Below are 21,626 nucleotides of genomic sequence, written 5' to 3' on the forward strand. Positions count from 1 at the left end.
GTCCACTCACTCTAACGTTATTAAATGTTTTCCCCTGGGTCCCTTCGTTTAAATTGCCCAGTCTGCAGAGTTCGGGTTGGATCTAGTAAGAGACGAGGCATAGTCACCCGCTTTTCGGCCAGTTTTCATCAGTAGGTTACCTGTTCAACCTACTTGTGTTTTCTTGCTTCCGCTTGTGTTTAGTAGCTCTGAATACTTTAGAATTTTTGTATATTATGTAAAGTTCAGAAGTGTAATATGAAATTTTCGACTTAGGGTTGTCCATCTGCAAGGGAGATTTGCTTAATCTTTTCAGTAAATTTTCCTTGGAGGTGGTCCCCGCACGACTTACTCTGGGTTTCAGGGTGAAATTCGGGGTGGGTCGTGTCAAACTAATCATTTTACATACATCTAAATTTCCAATACACATATATGTCGTCACATGGACATAAATGAAGCTTTACAACAAACAATTATATTTAAAGATTATAAAAAAACAATAATATTACTTTCAATTAAAACATAATTTTGTCAAACGATTTAAAATTATTATATATTTTTTTCCGTTCATTATATTCCGGCCCCCTAAACCTACAGTTCTGGCTCCGCCATTGATTTGAAAGACTCAATAATTCGAAACCAAGGTTAAAGACAATATCTAAAACATTCTTGGGGCTTCAAACCTTGCCCCTAACTAAGAGAATTCAGCCACACATGGCTGCAAAATCACACAAGGAGAATAAAAGATGACAAAGGAAAGATAAACCGTGGATGATGGAGAGATCAATGATGGCTTGGCGGCTTCTTTGTGTGATTCCGCAACTATGGAGGTTTTGATGATGTGAGATTGTTGGCCTCCTTTAATCTTCACGTCCTCCCCTTCTTTTCTGATGTGGTTAGGGTTATGAAACCCCTCAAAACTCGTCCATGGGCTTGCCAATGTGGTTTGGGCCTCAAAATAGAAGTTTTGGTCCAAATTAGAAATTCAGGCAGGCTGACATTCGGTCACTCAAACAGTCATAACTCTTATCCAAAATAGATATTGATGATCCATAATCTAGAAAGTAGACTCTTGTAGTTTTCCATTGATATATGACAAATCTCTTGGAACGTTATGAGTTGATCAAAATCTTCTGTCGAAGTTGACAGATAATTTCTTGCAGATTTTCTGATTTCTTTCCTTGCACGACATGGATTCTTTTTCTTTCAAGATTTGTCCTCTTTCGTCTCTTTTTGGCTCCTCGGCTTTATTTATGACCTAAAAACACGAACTTAGTTAATATGAACATTGTTAAAGGAATTACATAGCAAAATAGGGTCGAAAAGACATTATAAACGTAGCACTTTGTGCTCCTATCATATGTTCTCATATATTGTTCTATATATCTCAAGCACTAAAACTCATGACCCATAATATGAGATATCATATCACATTCTCATTGCCTGGACCAGCCTGGTATTTGTTATATGTGGTCAAAATTTTGAATTTTTTTTTACATGTATAAATTATGTGTAGTTTGTTTGCATGATTCATTCTCTAAAAGAAATTGCATGACACTCACATTGTTTTGGGTGGCATTGTTCTCTATATGCCAGGAACTTTAGATGTATACTTAGGTTTTCAACGTTTATAGTTCAAATAATCAATTGAGATATTGGATGAGATTAAACAGGGTGATTAGTCAGTAATCCAATTAAGCACTGACACTCATGGCCCATAATATGAGATACCATATCACATTCTCATTGCCTGGACCAGCCTGGTATTTGTTATATGTGGTCAAAATTTAGATTTTTTTTATTTTTTATTACATGTATAAATTATGTGTAGTTTGTTTACGTGATTCATTCTCTAAAAGAAATTGCATGACACTCACGTTGTTATGAGTGGCATTGAACTATGTGCCAGGAACTTTAGATATATACTTGAAAGTTGAAACATGTAGGTTTTCATTATGATTTAAGATTGTAGTTTAAAAATATAAAAGCTACCGCCAACGTTTATAGTTCAATTAACCAATTGAGATATTGGATAAGATTAAACAGGGTGATTAGGGTGATTAGTCAGTAATCTAATTAAATTTTATGGAATCTGTCACCTGTAAACATGGTTACCGCAAACCATCCAAGACGTACTGATCCTCTTGATGACTGTCGTGTATTCTGGGCCAATTATGTATAAAATTACATTTTGTATACGTTTTCATTTACTTTGTAAATAAATTACATCTCTTTTGTAATGTTGTATATCTATATTCAATAGCGGATAATGTCTTCATGATGATGTGTCATTGTAAATCCACGAACCTCTCTTTCAATTCATCTAACTCTTAAAAGCTCAGAGAGTCTTTTTTTTATTGCATTTGTAACATCTAAAGAATCAGACTCTTGTCACGCCAAGCAGCCAGTCATACTGGAGACTATATATATATGCATATCTTTAAGATAGAAAACTGCATCAAACCTATCTCCTAATACTAATTCCTCATCTTCATGTACGCTCTACGTACACAGTACACTCATTTCATATATCTCCTTTATACTTGCCTTGTTCATACCCGAAATCGCTTGTCCAGTAACAGCTGGCTTTAGAACTCACAGAACACCAATCAATGCCTCTAGTTATGAATGAAAGGACCTGAAGTCCCTCTCATGTACTCCAACGGTTGCTTTGTGAAATCATGGCTTAAAGTTGGTTCAGTTTAATACAAGTTTAAGGCTGCATTGGCTTAAACTTCAGGCAAAATTTAACGGTGGAAGTTCTCCTATTCAGTAACGTAGTGGTGAAATTGTGGCCCATTCAAAAATGATAACCACTTCACATGAGAAACTATGGCATCATATGTGAAAATCAGTTTATATATGTTTCAAATATTAGAAAGCATTTCCAGATATATACTAGCAACTAATGGTTGTATTTTCCACAGATATGTTGCAGAATGATTCACCGGAGACGCCTCGATGTTCATGCACAATATTGTAACTCCAGGAAACAAGCAAGCAAGAGCTTTCTCAGTTTTTTACTGTCACGGCCGGCATTTATTCTTCATTCGTTGCTCAGGTCGCAGTCACAAGTGGTAGCAAGAAGCTCATAAACCCATCATTGTAAATGGATTGTTGCTAGCTTGTTGTAAAACCATCTGTCTTTCCACTTGTATATATTACTCATTGCATCGACCATTATATGTTTGCTTCAACTGTTTTGGTCTTTCATATTATTTTGATACAGATAAATTTAAGTATATATTTACTGTGGAATACATAAAACTTATTTTCAGAATTAATTTATATTAGGCAGATGTGTTTAAGTGATGAATTACTGAGAGCCTAGCTAGTTCTTGAACCAAAACCTTTGCTGGTGTCATGGACAAGGAGGCTAGGGGTCCAACTGATCATCGAGGAAAATATCACAAGTTCTATCTGTGCTGAAAAGTTGACCGAAAGAAGGAGAATCAAAGGATTTGAGATCTCTGTCAGTTTACCCATAGGGAAGATCTTCTTACAGCATGAAAATCAAAGGATACCCAGTAGCTAGTGTACACTCTCTAATACTAATAGACAATAGCATAGAAAATCAGCATTTCTATGTTGAAATTAATTGACAAAAATTTAGAAAAAAAAAAAACTAAGAAAAATACATCATATAAACACATATATATTTTGTGGATGAGTTGGTGTCACATCCCGGTTCTTAAGTTAATTTACGGTTACTGACTTTTGGTTACTTTGACCTTTTACCGTTTTAAGTAATTGTTTACTATTTAAGGTTCCAAGAGTTTTCGACCAAAAAAAAGGCTCCAAGAGTTGACTTTTTTTTTGTCTAAAATTTGGGAAAACTTTCTTTATGAAAGTCGTAGAGGATATTAAACGGAGTTCGTGAGCACGTGACACGCTTAAATCGGAGTTCGTATGAAGAAGTTATGGTCTAAAAAACGAAAGTTACTATTTTGGTTGGGGGTATAAAAAAGGAAACTTACCATTGGGGTAAGGTAGAAATCAGAAAGTTACGGGCTCTCTCTCTCCTCTCCCCGCAGCTCTCCCGACCTGGAAACTTTCCGGCCGCCGTCCGTCGCTGTCCAGCCGAGATAGGAGGCGTGCTTGGTATCGATTTGAAGCTTGGAGCATCCTTTACAAGTCTAGGTAGGTGGTAGCCTATGTCGCGCCGCCGTGAGGTAGCACGATCGCCGGAAAGGTGCGGCTGTGCCGCGGAGGTGTTCTCGCCGGAACTCCTTTTTTCGGCCATCAAAATCGAAGCTGCCGGTCTCGTCTTGAAGCTCTCCCTTCCAACAGCAAACCCCTAAAAGGATACATCCTAACTCAAGCTAGGTAAGGAGAATCGGGTGTTTGAATTTCCTAGGGTTTTCTTGATATGTTTGGCTTCGATTACCCTATTTAGGCTTGAAATTGGACTTAGTGATAGTTATGAAAGTTGTTTAGGATGTTGAGAGGAAGATGCTGTTAAAATTTGGTAGCCATTGGGGGTCGCCGGAGTCGGCCGCCGGCCGCCGTTGTAAGGGGGCTTTTTAGGGTTTTAAATGTGTTATATTAAGGGGAGTTTAATGATGTGAAGTTTGGAATTTTTGGAGGAGTTTTGGTTAGGTTTGGGATTTTTCAAAGGTTGAGAATTTTGGCGGTTGTTCGAATAAAAAATCCGACCATTGGATTTTCTTGGTTATGGTCCTAAAGTGCTAGAATCGATGAAGTGAAGTTGTAGATGAAGTTTGGTAAAAATCTAATTAGATTATTAGTAGGTTATTTGGGAGGATTTCGATGATTAAGTTAAAGCATTTAATTTCCTAAATCGAAGAGTGGTTCTAAGCATATTTATTGTGCCAGGATACGAAGGAAACCTCGCTTGAGTGACGATGCGGTTGTCGTCGGGCTTATGCCTAAATTTGTGAGTGGACTTTTTAGTTTTAAATAATTATGCATGCAAGATTTTATAATTTATTATTTTAGTTTCCGAGCTTATATTATGATTTCGGTTTATGAGATGATCTTGGAAATTATTTGAGTTTGGATATTTCTATAAATTCCGGATTTCATTAAAATAGTTTTATTGGTGGACTTTGAGATTTATAAAAGATTTCCGAAAATGGGACTTTCGGTAGTTTGCTATTTATAATTTTGGAAATATTGGTGGAATATCAATCTTGATCTTGAGAATGTTTTAGCGAGCATTTTGGATTGAGATATTAATTATGATTTTTACTTGTTAATTAAATCTCGCTTATAATATGGTTTTGAGAATATTTTGACGTGTGAGACACATCATTGAGTTTATTATAATTTCTTATGATGATTTTCAAGTACGGTTGGGAACCGTACCATTCGTATGATCTTGGGGAAGTTTCATGGATTTAAAGGATTTTTGTATGATTTTAGTCACCATAATATATGGTCACTTTTATATTGATTATTGCTAGCTAACCTTTTTAGCGGTCCTCATCATATGTGAGTCGCTATTATAGCCTTATTAGCGGTCATCTTCATATATGAGTAGAGCGCGTAGCGTGGGACGCTATTATAACTTGGGAGGCAACCGATCGGTATTTATATTTATTAGTTAGCTAGCCATTATTAGCGGTCCTCACTATAGGTGAGTAGAGTGCTTAGCATCCCGCGTGGGATGCTATTATAGCCTGGGAGGCACCGACCTAAGCTTGGGAGGTTCCTTTTTCATGGTGATAACTCTTCCCCTTATTTTATTATTCTCAGATATATATTTGATCAACCAGCGGGCCTGGTTTGTCTCTTTTTACGAGATTTCTTTATTTGATATAACCAGCGGGGCTGGTTTGTCCATTCTTACGGGTTTATGGATTTAAGTTATATGATTTATCAAATATTGCGTGCAGCTAAGTTTTTAAAGCTGAAATGTGGGAAAGTATATAAATTGAGTATTTGTTAAATTATTTAAATTATTTTGTCCACTCACTCTAACGTTTTTAAATTACTTTCTCCTGGGCCTTTTGGTTTTAAATGCCCAGTTTGCAGGCTAAGTATAATTGAGGTCGAGCGTACATGGAGTCGAGACATAGTCAAAGACTGCTTCCGTTTAATCTTTATTCATTGTTATTCTTTCAGTATTAGATATGCTCTGATAACCAGTTAGTGATTTATTGTTGTCTTTGTTATTGGTTGTGGAATTCCAGAAGTTTAGTTTTTGATTTATTGGGAGATGTGATGATCTTGGGGAGCAGGAAAGCTCCAGGTGTTGAGGATGGATGTTTGGTTATAGAAGTGTTAAATTGGATTTTTCAGGTAAGGGTTGTCCATTTTGAAGCAAGGTCATGCCGAATTTTCGGTAAATTTTCCTTAAAGGATGGATGTTTGGTTATAGAAGTGTTAAATTGGATTTTTCAGGTAAGGGTTGTCCATTTTCAAGGAAGGTTATGCCGAATTTTCGGTAAATTTTCCTTGAAGGTGGACCCCGCAGGACTTACCTCGGGTTTCAGGGTGAAATTCAAGATCGGTCCTAACAGTTGGGTTCTGCCAAATGATTTGCAAGTCACTTAAAAGTTGCATATATATGTACTCAGTTTGCTTGTAATTAAAATTGGATTGAGAGATATAATACTGGGATCGGATTAGCTAGACTTAAGTTTAACTATTTTAAACTGGAAAATTCTAAGGTAATATTTTAAAATGAGTTGTCAAAGTTGTAATATTTGTCCTTAAAGTAGTAAATGAGTCTTTAAAGTTGTAAATTTATAGTTACAACATTAATGTTCATATGTCCTTAAAGTGGTAATTGAGTTGTTAAAGTTGTAAAATAGAGTGTTTATCTCATTGACGACTCATTTTACAATTTTAACAACTCATTTACTTCTTTAAGAACACATAACCACAAATGTTGTATTTACAACTTTAAGGACTCATATTACAACTTTAATAACTAATATTACTACTTTAACGACTCATTTTACAATTTTACAACAAAGTTGATGCTCACCCTAGCCTTCCCCTTTTAAACCAGCTTGCTAGCTAGGTACGTAACTGATATAATCGTATACAAAAAAAAAAAAAAACTAGATATAATACTGGGATTTGGATATAGGCATGTAAAACTGAAACATATAAAGATCTTCAAACATCATGAAGATATATAGAACAGTACAGTACATGTCCTTAATTAATATAATTTGCGAATAACTAGTTGTCCCACATTAATACATACTTAAAAATAGCTAGCAAATCGACGACTAGAAAATGAAGTACTGATTAAAGATATATAATTAAGACTACTTATTAGAAATTAATTAGCACCATGCCAGTTCAGACTTCGGACTAGAGAGTAGAGAGAGCAGCCAGCAAGCATTCTGTAGTTAAACACTCCTTGCTTCAAATTTGCCTGAGGAAATGTAAACAATTAAAAGACATGCAGTAACTATTTGCATGACATATTGTTGCTCGCAATACACGCGAATAATTAACAAGCTAGAAATTATATACCTAGAGATTGCGGCCAGCAAAAAAGTTGGCCAAATTCTCAACGATCTGGGTACATATCGCCGCCGAATTCGGCCCCGTAAGCTCAGGTTTAAATATTCCAACAACAATGGTGGTTCGGGTCGTCCGAAAAACGATGTTGGATCCCTGTGTGTATGTATACCAATTACCAGAACAATTCAATCATTAACATAATTGAATTAAATTAACCAACAGTAAAACTCATGTACCTACACACACAAGTATAAAAATAAAAAAAACAAGTATATATATATATATAACTAGATCGATTTACCACCTGACCCACTCCTACAATCATCCCCTCATTTCCTTCCAACTTTGAGTATTTCTCGCCTCCAAACACAAAACCCTCTTCGGTCATTGTAGTTGACCCGGGTTTTTTTAGTTCCTTTGCCACCGTTTGCAGTTCATTTGCCTTAAACTATACACAAAAATAATTATAACCAATTAACATATATATACACGGGACTCAAGAATTAATAAGAGAAAGAGATTACTAAACTGATGGAAAATCTTCACTATGTGCATATATGAACTCCTCTTGTGCAAGAATAGCCCCGGCGGTGAGCTTGTGACCATTAATCTCACACATGAGATGGTCTTGAAGATAGAGTCCCCAAGTGATCTTTAGCACCTGCCATTTTCTTGTTTAATTTGGTTGAATTGATAGAGAAATGATTTTTTGTTTTGGTTGAATTGATAGTGATAGAGATCTAGAGTACAACTTTGAGGAGGTTATATATAGAGTTGCTGTAAGATATGTATGCTAGTTAACAATCACCAAAGATGCATGAATTAACAACAGAGAGAGAGAGAGAGTCAAAAAGAATTATCTCTATCAAAAAGAATTCCCAAAGAATTATCTCTGTATAGAGATAATTCAGCGAGAGGAGAGAGTTAATTCAGAGAGCTCAATCCACCCATGCACTTTTTTTTTGTTTTTGTCTTCACCTAATGATTTAAGAAGAAAAAAAAATGAAAAAAAGAGGGGGGCCAAATTGCAGCTGGATTCCCAGTTCTAATATCAAAATGGTTTCTTTTTCTACTTTCTTTGTCTCATTGATCACACTACACGACCAAAGAAAAAAACAACTCACACACTTCTCATTTCCTAATAACAAAAAGAAAACTGTGAAGAAATTAACACTATTTTTCTTTTCTTTTTTTGAGAGGGGAAATTAACACTACTCAAGAAGTCGATCATTGACTAACACAACTCAGTTTAAAAAAAGAAAAAAAGACTAACACAACTCAACCAAACTCGATCAAACAGCTCTTTTCTGCAATGCAAAGTCCTCTAGCTAGATAATGTGGCGGAAGCCACTAACGGGGATAGAGAAGGTGATTAGGGTTTTTAGCTAGGGTAAAGTAATGCACACAAATGAGAGTGAAGTTATTGAAACTTCGTGGTAGTGAAAGGCCCTTAACAAGGGGGTCACGCTCGGGTCACGCTCATTTTGGGAAAAGCTTTATTTTGAAGAAATAATGGATATAAACAGTGAATAGTAAATAAGGTATGGGATGAACCCTATCGTCACCCGTGACTTTAATCACATATAGGTAGTAGTGACTAAAGATAAAAGTAAATAAAGAGAAATGAGAGTACTGTCAGCCGTCCTTATTCCTTACTAGGCCCAGACTTCAAAATTTTATACTCGAGTCAAACTTTTAACATTGGATCCTTGAATCGTAGTTTGCATCTATGTAATTTTTTAATAAATATTTTCAAGAACTAAATCTATAAACTCAAAATTTACTATAAAAACAACATATCCAAAATGTTTAGATTATGATTAACATTTTAGTAATTTTATTTACATTATAAAACCTATTTTGAGCTCTCCTCTTCTTTTTTTCTTTTTGAAATTTACTTGAATTGGGTACAATTTTCAAGTAGGTTTTTCCTCTTTCAAAATCTTAAATCGTATAGACTTTTACATTATTTTCTTGTTTTTTATATTCATAATAGTTATATTATATATGTACTATACGTATATATAATTATAACATACTTGTTTGGGACCTACTGTCAGTACCCTTCCGTTTCTTTTATGGAAAAAAAAAATTCAAACAATATCTCACATTTTAAAGAAGCAAAGCTTTAGCATACCTTTCAAAAACTTCAAAACGGTATCCCACCTTTTGACCTCGACATAAGATCAGTCTCTGGGGGGACAAGATGAAACTCTAAAGGAGCAGCGGCGGCTCCAAAAAACCAAATTCCATCTTGTCCGACAGCAGCCATGGCTTGGCTGGCTTCTTGGCCACGCCATTGCCGTTAAGCCTAGCTGCTAGACAAGACTCTTTTTTAGGGTTCCATCACATTGGAGCTTTCTTAATTAGGGCTTGGCTTCGTAGGTTTCCGGAGGGTGTGGGTCGTCAGAAGGTGGTTGTTGACGGTTGTCCAGGTTTACGGCGGTCTTGACGTCATTGTTTGTATCTTCTTTGGTTTTGGTTGGTGGCGAACCTATGGGGTCTCAATTTTGAGCGTTAGTGCGTCGTCGTCGTGTGGCTCTTGTAGATTGTGTTGTTTGCAAGGATTGTGATGGCGGTGTAGATCATGTCTACGAGCGGTGGAATTATGGCTAGGCAGAGCAAGAAGTTAGAGATGGTGACGACGGTTGAGGCAGTTGGCAGTAAATCGGCGACAGGGGTTGAAGACGGTGGTGGAGGTGGTGGATCCTCTTGACTGTAATTTGAGCCTTGGTTTTTACTTTTACAGTTTTGTATTTTAATTTTTACTTTTGAGTATTAGGCTAGTGTTGCTTGTGGGTGAGTGGGTCTATGTCATTTTTTAGTTTTGAGCTTTGGCTCTTAACTAGGGTTATTTGATGCTCTGGGGTTTCCCTTTTTACGTAGGGTGGTCCCGAAAATGGTCAATAATGATATGTTGCAGACTTGTCCCCTTCTCTTTGTGTCTTGGTGGTTGGTTACTTGGTTCGGTTGCTATCAAGACAATTTTGATATTGATCAGAGCGTCATCTTAGGGCTGCAACATTAAAATAGCTTAGGATTCTCTTAAGTTGTTTTACATGATTATATATTTGCATGCCCGTGAGGGTGTGTCATGTTCATGTTGTAGCCTACTATTGTTGATCAATATAAAGGCTTCTTGCACTTCAATTAAAAAAAAAAAAACTTAGAAAATTGTTATAAAGTAGAGAAAAATAGAGAGAACACAGAGAGAATAGTTGGGAGGCGGTAGAAGTGTTCTCATTCATTCTCATTAGCCTCTTTATATAGAGGTGAGGTTTACATCAGAGTACATAACCAATAAGTAATTACGTGGACAACTACATAGATAATAATATTTATAACACTCCATTTTGGATGTCCATCAATGAATAATGAAATTGGACGCGTTTAATGTTGTCTCATTAAAAACCTTGACATGTAACAAAAACCCAGTGGGAGAAAAATAACCCTAATCGAAGGAGAAAAAAAGTACAACGCGCATATGTTTTAAGTAGCATACTTTTGGATGCTTCCCCTGAGCATTGCAAGCTTCATGCGCCGTAAATAACGGTTTAATTGTTCATTATTAAAGTGACACGGTGCGTGGTTTGCATATAAGGGCTCATCATGAAATTTCAAACCTGCAAAGTTAAAACAATACCAACAGAGCTAAACAATTTTTAATACGTCTTACCTCATTTAGTCATATGATCAAAATCATACACTAAGTAATAGCTAGATACAACATAAGCAAATTGACATTAAAATATTGAAAAATCTCATGACGTATCTAGCCATACACATTAATATTTTTGTGTAGTGATACGTCTCATATAAGCTCTTCAAGTGCTCTAAGTAATTCATAACTTCGAAAGTTAGAATATGTAGTAACATAATGATCATAATTTGAATTCGATTTTGTAGTCCAATCACAATACTCATTGAGACAATTTTGATCACGTTAACTGTAACAGAATGAATATATATGAGCTAGCTTTAGACCTATTTGATTTCATGATTAGCTTCAGGCTCTTTCAAGTATTCATAGATCGAATTACATTAGAATCATTCATGTACTTAAATCCTTTAAGGATTTGACAAGCGATACGCTTGTAATGACACTTCACTTTTGGAATTTGCTTTTAGCAACGTGTCTTTTATGATCCTTAAAATATACGATGACAAATGCCATAAGTCTCTCGTCAATAACAAATATATCTATTATGTAACACTATACTTACATAAAATTGTCACGTATAAGAAAAGATATTCATAATCCCTATGTCTCCTGTAGACATTATGTCATAGTGATTTATATTCACCATGATGAGACGGTGGATAGACAACTCACACCAATTTACATCGTTCTTCAAGAACAATCTCTCTCCCCCTTATGATGGGAGGAGGAGTGTCTTAAAGTGACAACTAAAAAATATACAACAAATAAACAATAGGCTATAAGTAGGGCTAGTGGTCATCAAAACTTGTTATTGATTTCACGTAGAACTATAAGTAAAATATGACATAACTTGTCATGCCAAATAATGTATTTGGTTCAATGAACTTCTGGTTCATGATATTATGTGTCTTACTTCACTGTAAAATTTGCCACAATTTATATCATATATATATATATATATCAATCGATTTTGAACAGCATTGGAGACACTTAATTCAAAAAAGGTGATCTTCTGGAGCCATCAATCATATGTGAAATCGAAACTTCAGGTTCGAATTTATAATGTTAGAACGATAGATTCTTAGACTTCGGGTTCAAATAATTCTAGTGCTCAAAACTACAGGCTCAAATAATCCAAGTGGAATTTCAAGTTTACTTTTTATGAAATCATATTTTTATATGCTCAAAACTTCGGGTTTGAGTTTCTACTGTTAAAACTTCAGATTCTACTATACAATATTTTAAACTTTTGGTTCAAAAAACATAATATTCGAAATTCATATCTTCGAGATATAGGGCTACTGGCTTGAATGAATAATAATAAAATTTAAATGAAAGAATAAAATGAGAAAATTATAATGAATATAAATAAATAAACTTGAAAAATTAAAATAAAAATAGATTCATTACATTGCAGCTAGCTTTCAACTATATAATTGGACTAAAACGATAAAACGACATCGTTACATATTTAGGGTGAAAACAGCTATTAATATACAATTGGGCTCGGTTGGTAACCACATTGGATTGCATCCAGCTGCGTTTCAACTATGACATAAGCAACCGCGACACTACTGGAGTGAACCAGATCGGAACGATTAAGCGCGTGAGGCGCGTACTCTGTGCTTCTTCCTCTGATTTCGCCGGACTCTTCCCCAACCCGGCAGGCACACACTTCATCTCTGGCTAGTCTACTCCATTTAAAATTTTCCCAATTTCTGAAATTTGAATCTGTAATTTGAAATCTTCAGTGCTCACACTGCCGTCGACATCGGAAATCGGCCGCTTAGACAACAAGTTCCTCGCCGATATCGTCATATGGGTACACACTTCACTGGTTCTTATTGTATCAAACTTTAGTTTTCCAGCCCAGTTTAATTTACATGTTACGTTTTACTTTAATTAGATATCAGCCGCAAAATTTGAACGAGGAAATACATGTTATATTAACAAGGGAAAGGGGTTGTGAGATTGAGTTTGTTGAAAGTGAGCAGTCATCAAAATAATCCATGGTTTTTGAAATTATTCGTAAAATCTGTTAAATCGATGAGGGTGTAGTTGATATCAGCCATGTGTTATGTGCTTGACTAAGCTTCATGCCCTAAAGTCTCTGAAACATGTAAGAGCTTTGTAGTGGATTAGAAATCTTATGGGGTCTTGAGTCATAAGGTACTTCTAATTCTACGCTAATGTCTGCCACAACTTCTCCTGAACTACATACTGAATTATGTTTCCAGGTTTCAAATTATCATATTAGGATTTTTGTCACGTTTTTTCATCCCAAAACAAGTTTTCCTGAACATCAATTCGTCATGTTTGTTCTAATACTTATCTGACATCAGTTGGATTCTGAAGAATCACTGTGCGCCACATAATGGAACAGTGGACAGGTAACTTTATATATATACACTATGGTATTAGCTAGGCTGCACTGGCGGCACCGATGGAGTACTAGGTCCGAGTCCTTGGGCATTTCACGTCGCTGTTGTGATTGATTGTAATATGTTCATCTTTGGTGGGCGTCACGGTACTAAGAGGTGTCTTGACATCCACTAAGTGCTATGTTTTGATTAACTCCCCACATGGTATTAACTATATTCGGCTATAGGTGAAAAAGAAGACATGCTATAGGTGCTGCTTACTTCTAAATTTTGCTTTCATCAAAAGCTCCGTTATGAAAATCTTCTCGTGTCAATATAGAATGTAAGTGCTGATATTCTGCAATTTCGGAATTTCCTGAATCCCATATAACCAATCCCCAAAAAAGGAATTATATACTATCTTGTAATTCCATGCTATACTATTGAATTCTTGACGTTCAGTTGATTTGCTGTGATCTGTATATCTGAACGATGATATTGTTGTTCTGTAACATTAAGGAAGAGACTCAATAGTTTATACAATTCCTCAGCAATATTGGAAAAAAAGTTGATCAACATTTGCGTGGTATGAAATGTACCTGAACGGTGATCCTTTCTTGTCACAGAATATTCCTTATTGCAGATGTAACTGCGGTTTATTTTCCTGCATGTGCCTCATAGGTTTTTCCTTGTCAAGTAAATCTGAAAAAGCGAGTGGTAGTATCAGTAGATTGTTACTTTCAGATTTTTTGAATGCTAGAGTAATTTGAAACAATAAACTTCTACTGTCTGACCGTGCATTTGATTACCAAGGATCTTTTCATTTAATAAATGGAAAGCATAAGTTGCGTTTCTTTAAGGGTTTTGGCCGCTTTTTGCCGACATGATCTCGAATGTTGTAGGAGGTGGAGGTCCTATCGTGGGTAATGTATGGGCTTAGAAGGGTCTAATTGAATAAGGGTTAGCAGTGATATCAATGCTTAGTTGATCCATTTTCTACAGTTTCCCTTGGACTTTTTGAACATCAGTTTTGTTGTGGCTTCCTGTTTCTCTTCTATTTCTCTTCTTAAGATTATAGCCATCTTTTTTTCCTATTGCCATAAAGGATGTGCCTTCTAATTCATGCCATGTAAGTAATAATGGTGTAATTAATTTCTACTACACATTCTTCTGTGCGCTTAGATTTTCAATGATGTACTTAAAATATATGATCTGTGAAAACTTGGATACTGTATACTTTCAGCATGCCAATCCCCTACATAAGACCTATTTCTTCCCTAACGCTATAACACTTCTGTTCCTGTTTTCGTTCTTGGTGGATTTCCCTACTGGAAGCTCACTTGAATTTTGTATTGAAACAGTGTGAAAGCCTGCATGCATTGGGCTATTTTTTTAATTTTTATATATGGCTTTGGTTTTTCTTGTTTCTTTTTTCTATAATTTGACAATTCTGTATGATCCACACCCATAAGTTTATAGTTTTTACAATCTTCATAAATAGGTTGATATAACTATGTTTTAGTTTAATGCAATATTGTTAGGGGAGTGAAATTAATTTTAGCTGGGCTCAAATTTAAAAATTTGTCAGATGCACCAATATAAAATATTAAAATACCCAATTGCTAGGCAGAAAGACTCTTCTTCTGAACCATGGCAGTTGCATAAAACTGAAAAGATTTTGCAATTAATAAATAAGAAAGGATGGATTGAATGATCATAATTTAGTGATGGAATTGGAGATTATTAGATTATCTTAGAATATTTTCTTTTATATCAACATTCACTCTAGTTTGTTGATGTCCTTTGTAACTGAGTTCAAGAACCATGTATGTAGCTGTTGCTATTTGGAGGCCATGGAACTGGTGGCTGGTTGAGTCGTTATGACATCTATTACAATGACTGCATTATCTTAGACAGGGGTGAGTGCTTCTTACCTATACTGTAAAATTATTGGCTGATGCTGAGTTGACCATCATAATGTCAATGAACCATCAATTTTTCCCCATGCTACTATGACACACACACACACACACACGGGCTAGATGGCACTGTACAGAAATGGTAGTTGTAACTTTGTATACATTGCCCTACTCCTCACCCCAAACCACACATAAGTAGAAAAGAAATTGCAAAAATGTAGTTATATTCTTGTTACCATTTGGATAGGGAACCTCAAATGCCTTTGTTGTTAATTGGTGGTTCCCTTGTATAAACATTTATTTTGGAAATTTACTGTACTTTATGCCAGACATTTTCATCTCATGACGAGATAGCAGCATCTTTCACTTCTTTCGTACATTTTATCATATTTCTTACCGTCGTTTTCCAAACGTTTAGTTTCTGCACAGTTGAAGCGATTACCTACAGGCAATGAATCCCCTCCTTCACGAGTTTACCATTCTCTGACATGTATCGGCTCACGTCATCTCTTATTTGGTGGCTTTGATGGAAAATCCACATTTGGTGATCTGTGGCGGTTGGTTCCTGGAGGTACTACACTATGTTATTGTTTCTCCTCTTTACTTCTCTACTTGTGATCATGTAAAACCCCTTTCATCTAGGATTTCATGATGAGCAATCATCTATGTAACTTGGTGCTTTTCAGTAACGGCTGGAATGCGGCTGTGTTAGGTGATAGCTTCTAATATAACGTAGGAAGCTCACTTTATCTTTGTATTGAGATGGTGTTCAAAACAAGGCAATATAAGAGCATGGTTGAACAAAGGAAGGTGCTACATGATCCAAAGCATCTCTACTCATCCTTTCTATTGAATTGCAAGCTATTGAATTTACAATGTAAATTTTTATTGCATTCAATATGTAATGTATTCACAGTGATATCCCAGAGAAAATCATTGTTTTGTGTAGACTCATAATCTCTCCTTGCTTCTTCCTATGTTTCTGCCCCTTTCCTCCTTTGTTTCTGCCCCTTCCCTCCTTTGTTTCTGTCTGAAGATCTGTTTCTATTCTACAGTGAAAATTTGGGATTTTGGCGACTAATATAAAGATCATCTCCATGGACTGAAAATCTGGATTCGGCCGACGAATTTTTGTCGGGAAAGAGAGTGAATATCTAGAAACAAATCTGGCTTCGCCAACGAATTTTTGTCGGGAGCGAATTAAAAGAGCGAAAATCTTGATTCGCCGACAAAATTTTGTCAGGCAAGAATTTGAAAGAGGGAAAACCTAGGAAAAAGTCTGGACTCGACCTTTGTCAAGAATGAAGAGAGCGAAAATCTAGAGAAAAATCTTGATTTACCGACGAACTGTTGTCGGGCAAGAATTGAAAGAGGAAAAATCCAGAGACAAATCTGTACTCGCCGACGAACCTTTGTCGGCAAAAAATGGAGAGAGCATACTCATAGAGAAAGATCTTGATTTGCCGACGAAATTTTGTCGGGCAAGAATTAAAAGAGGGAAAATCTAGAGAAAAATCTGTACTCGCCGTCGAATCTTTGTCGGCAAAAGAATGAAAAGAAATTCGAAAGAACTTTGGGAAACGAAAACTTAGCCGGGAAAGAAGTTTTCTGCGGCTCAACGACCCGTTCGGGTCGGGTTTGTCAATCTTGGTGCTCATGATCGGCGGCGCCTCCACGGCCATCGTTGATGGGGTTGGGGTCGAAGTCGGCGATCGGAATGGCGGTGCGGAAGCGGCGACGGAGGCTCGGGATTGAGGGCATATACGGAGCGGGTGCGGGAATGCCGGGTCGGGTCGGATCAACCTTCTCTCCGATTCTTCTTAGGAAGGAGCCCAGCGGGTGAACCTGAGCGCGGTTTGGGTAGGGGAGCGGCGGCCGTTGTGGTTTTGTCAGCACTCGCCGGAGAAAGGGCTCTTCCTCTGCGATTTTTGAAGTCTCAAGTGTCTCCGGTGGGCACGGCTCCCTGCAGTACGGACAGAAGGCTGGAGTGATTGATGAGCGTCGGCAGGACTCTCCCCAATTGTTTTGGAAGCAGTCGTGGTGGTAATAGTGATCGCAGCAGGTGCGGATAACAAGTTCAAACTCTCTGAACCGGAAATGACAATAGCCACAGTCGACCTTTAGCAGCAATGCCATAACTTTTCCGGCGAGCTTTCTTGTTGTTTCTTGATCAAAGGACTAGTCACTTCTGTTAGTCACGTCACTAGTATATAGAGCGTCCTTCTGTTTCAAAGTGAAGGACCGCTGCGAGAAACGAAATATCCAATTTTTTTTTTTCCTTGAGAGAGATGAAAATTAGGGTGATGAACCCACGGGTGAACACTTATAATTGAATAAGTAAGTGCCAAAATACAATTTAAGTGTACAGACACACAAGCTCTCACGTAGGTTTATAATGATAATTGACGAGTTGTTTTGGTGTAGGGTGACCAAAAATTTGGAAAGAGTTGCGACCGATTGAAATCGGTACGAGGAACCGAGTCCTCCCGTGCTAAACCAAGCCAGAATAATCCACATAGGGATAAATATACACCACTTGGGTGATATGGGCTCAAAAACTGAAGTCGGAAATAACATGAAAAGGTAAAGGAGTAAATGCTTGTGACACCCTGTAGTTTATACCTAAAATCAGTTTTGTCCCTCACTTTTTTTTTAAACTGGTATACCCTTATACTTTGAATTCTTTACTGATTTGCCCTTGTCGTCAATTGACCGTTAAAGAAGACTGTTAAGTTGCTGAGATGACCGGCTTCAGCTCCTTCATCGTCTCCGGCCTCTCACTCTCTCTCCCACTTCTTCTCCCTCATCTCCCCACTTCCCCTCCGCCCAAACAAAATGGAGGAGAAGAAGACCTCCCATCTCTTCTTTTTCACTCTCCTCTTCTCCCTCTCCTCCGCCGCCCTTGACCACCACACCCTCCTCCTCTCCCCCCTCCCCTCCGCCCCCTCTCTCTCCCAACCCGAATCCTTTTCAAAAACATTCGAACCCGACTCCAACCCATCTTCCCTCTCTCTCCCTCTCCACCACCTCGACGCCCTCTCCTCCAACCAAACCCCCTCCCAACTTTTCCACCTCCACCTCCATTGCGACTCCCTCCGCTTCAACTCCCTCACCTCCCTCGCCTACAACCGCACCTGACCCGGCCCAGTTTAGGAGTAGCAGGAGGAGGATTTTCTCGGGTCAAAAACCGGGTCGGTTTGAGAGTAGCAGCATTTACAAGGGACGCATTGGAGCCAGACGACGTCGGAGCCAGTGTCGAGGACCATGAGGACCATGTAGAGCCGACGCCGATGCGGGTGAAGTACGAGCCGACGCCGATGCGGGTGAAGTACTCGCCGCTGCCTTGGGAGAGGCCGGAGACTATGGAGGAGCTAAACCCGGAGGAGGGTGGGCCGGGTCGGGTGCGGTTGTAGGCGAGGGAGTTGAGGGAGTTGAAGCGGAGGGAGTCGCGGCAGAGGCGGAGGTGGAAGAGTTGGGAGGGGGTTTGGTTGGAGGATAGGGCGTCGAGGTGGTGGAGAGGGAGGGAGAGGGAAGATGGGTCGGAGTCGGGTTCGGATGTTTCTGAAAAGGATTTGCGTTAGGAGAGAGAGGGGGCGGAGGGGAGGGGGGAGAGGAGGAGGGTGTGGTGGTCAAGGGCGGCAGAGGAGAGAGAGAGGAGGAGAGTGAAAAAGAAGAGATGGGGGGGTCTTCTTCTCCTCCATTTTGTTTGGGCGGTGGGGAAGTGGGGAGATGAGGGAGAAGAAGTGGGAGAGAGAGTGAGAGGCCGGAGACGATGGAGGAGCTGAAGCCGGTCATCTTAGCAACTTAACAGTCAATTGACGACAAGGGCAAATCAGTCGAGAATTCAAAGTATAAGGGTATACTAGTTTTAAAAAAAAAAGTGAGGGACAAAACTAATTTTAGATATAAACTACAGGGTGTCACAAGTATTTACTCCAAAGGTAAATAACAATGAAATTTAAGATAGATACCTCATGTAGGTTAAAAACCCATACCCAGAGCAAAGCCCAGGCCCAAGCGCAAGCCCTTATATCATGAGGCCATAGCCCAAGGGCGTCAGGAGCCCAATACCCAGTAGATCCCGAAGCCCAGACCCATGGTGCCTTGTCAAATTCCACGTACGTTGTCCTCCCAGATCGAGCCGTCCGCTGCACCACTACCTCATTCGCACCACAGCCGCGGTACCCCATGCTGCCCTGTCGAGATTGGAGCAGAGCGGCGCTACCAGCTCATCGGTGAGCCAGCCCATCAAACCACCGACACCGGCCCACTCTCTGAACTCCAGTTTCCTTTCCCAAAGCAGCAACATCCTAAACCCATATCTGATAAAGACAAGAGCAAGATCTACACGATTCCCTCCTTCAAGCAAAAACCCTAGGCTGCAATCCTTCTCCTATGTTCGCTGACAATCTGAGAGGCACATATTAGAATCGTTATGTCCTACCCGATCTAAAGAACCATCCCACGAAACCTGGACCTTGTTCCTGCCGTGTAGTGTCCTACCACTATCATAGACAAACATCCCCTCCCGGGCCGGAACGCAGCGGCGAGGAAGCCGATGGCATTCGGTCGAGAGAGAACAACCCTCAATTTATTTTTTCTCTCGCGCGCGTGGGGCGCGTTCTATTCTCTCCTCACAAAAGTGCGTTATAATCCTTCACCAGTGACGAGTGAAATACCCAACGTTTACTTACCGTGATTTTAGTTTTTTTTTTTTAAAAAAAAAAAATTGAAATGCCTCCTTTTTTTTCCTTTTTTTTCTTTCTTTCTTTCCTTTACTTAATAAACAGCTACCTTTTATTTTTGTGCGACGCATCAAATTAATGATAGTTAAAGTATCAAAGTTAGATTTAACAAACTACATATTAGTTACTAACTAAATTTCAGTTTACAAATACATCATTTATACATTATTTTACACATTTTAAATACAAAAATTACAAATAAGGACAAATTAATGTCGACATGTCATCTGTCACTACAATTTTACCAGAATACCCTCCCTACATATTTACTGTAGACAAGAAATATGCTATTTCCGAATAGGAATTTGCTACTGCAATACGGCTGATTGAAAAGAGACTCAGATCCTCTCCTCATATTTTTGTGCTCATATTGTCTCATAGAACGATCTTAGCAATTAAATACTACTCCACCGTTAAGAAGTCTCATAGTTTTGTTTTTGAAATTTTTATTTTCAGCTATCTCGTCTCTTCGCAAAAGCAAATTCTCGTTAGGTGTAGACCAAAAATATGCTATTGCCGAGTAGGAATATGCTACTGCAATACGGCCGATTAAAAAGGGACTCAGATCCTTTCCTCATATTTCTGTGCTCATATTGCCTCATAGACCACTGGGAGGCGCCGTCGCCGCTACACGAGACCTAGGGTTCTAGGTTTCGGTCTTCTCAAGTATGTGGTGCATCTTTAGTATATAGCTTCTTAAGATAATATAGAGTAGAGCTTCTAAGATTGGTACCCGACACCAATTTGATCTTTCATGTTATGTTGAAATTGATTTTTTTTTTGTCTATTACTAAGGGGCAGTAAAATGATTTTTTTAGTGGCCGGGTTTTGTTTTGTTTGATTGTGTTATGTTGTTTGTATAAGAGAATGACGATTATAGAGGGTATTTATAGGCTAGGGGTTTCATAAACATTTATTGACGGGCAGTAAAACATTCTTCAATATTACTGCACCAAATAAAACTTTCGACGAGAGTTTATTACCTTTCTTCAGGGATGTTTCAGTGAGATTCATTTTTATTGCCCTCTAATAAAACTTTTTTGGCCCAAATAAAAGTCGATCTATTGTCCCCAATAAAACATTCTTCAACATTACTGCCCTCAATAAAACTTCCGATGTGGTTTATTACCTTTTTCCAGGAATGTTCTAGTGAGATTTCATCTTTATTGCCCTAATTCTCTTTTTAAAGTTCAAATGGTCAATCTCTTAAAAAAAATGTTGGAATGGGAAGTAAGGTGAAAATTTTTGGAGTGAATGGACATTATATATTAAATTATTGCTGCAGTGACGCTGCTGCTAATGTTTAAATTTTTACTCCAGTGATGCTGCTGCTGCTAATGTTTAAATTTTTACTGCAGTGATGCTGCTGCTGCAGTGCTACTACTGCGTTTTATATCACTGGTACTAATCACTGCGAGAGAGAGAGAGAGAGAGAGAGAGAGAGAGAGAGAGAGAGAGAGAGAGAGAGAGAGAGAGAGAGAGAGAGAGAGAGAGAGAGAGAGAGAGAGAGACGTAG

At 38.0% G+C, this 21,626-nt stretch overlaps 1 protein-coding gene across 1 annotated transcript in view; it reads left to right on the top strand.

The window, feature by feature from the left end:
• LOC101303339 overlaps nucleotides 1-16,518 on the top strand; it is an 18,838-nt gene extending 2,320 nt beyond the window's left edge. The window contains exons 3-7 of the mRNA XM_004301887.1: nucleotides 12,573-12,753; nucleotides 12,838-12,908; nucleotides 15,281-15,365; nucleotides 15,784-15,936; nucleotides 16,052-16,518. Coding sequence (XP_004301935.1) covers nucleotides 12,573-12,753; nucleotides 12,838-12,908; nucleotides 15,281-15,365; nucleotides 15,784-15,936; nucleotides 16,052-16,077 — 516 coding nt within the window. The 3' untranslated portion in view covers nucleotides 16,078-16,518. The remainder of the gene's footprint in view (nucleotides 1-12,572; nucleotides 12,754-12,837; nucleotides 12,909-15,280; nucleotides 15,366-15,783; nucleotides 15,937-16,051) is intronic.
• The last annotated feature ends 5,108 nt before the right edge of the window (nucleotides 16,519-21,626 follow it).

This window comes from Fragaria vesca, linkage group LG5 (assembly GCF_000184155.1).
Source record: "Fragaria vesca subsp. vesca linkage group LG5, FraVesHawaii_1.0, whole genome shotgun sequence".
Classification (NCBI taxonomy): domain Eukaryota; kingdom Viridiplantae; phylum Streptophyta; class Magnoliopsida; order Rosales; family Rosaceae; genus Fragaria; species Fragaria vesca.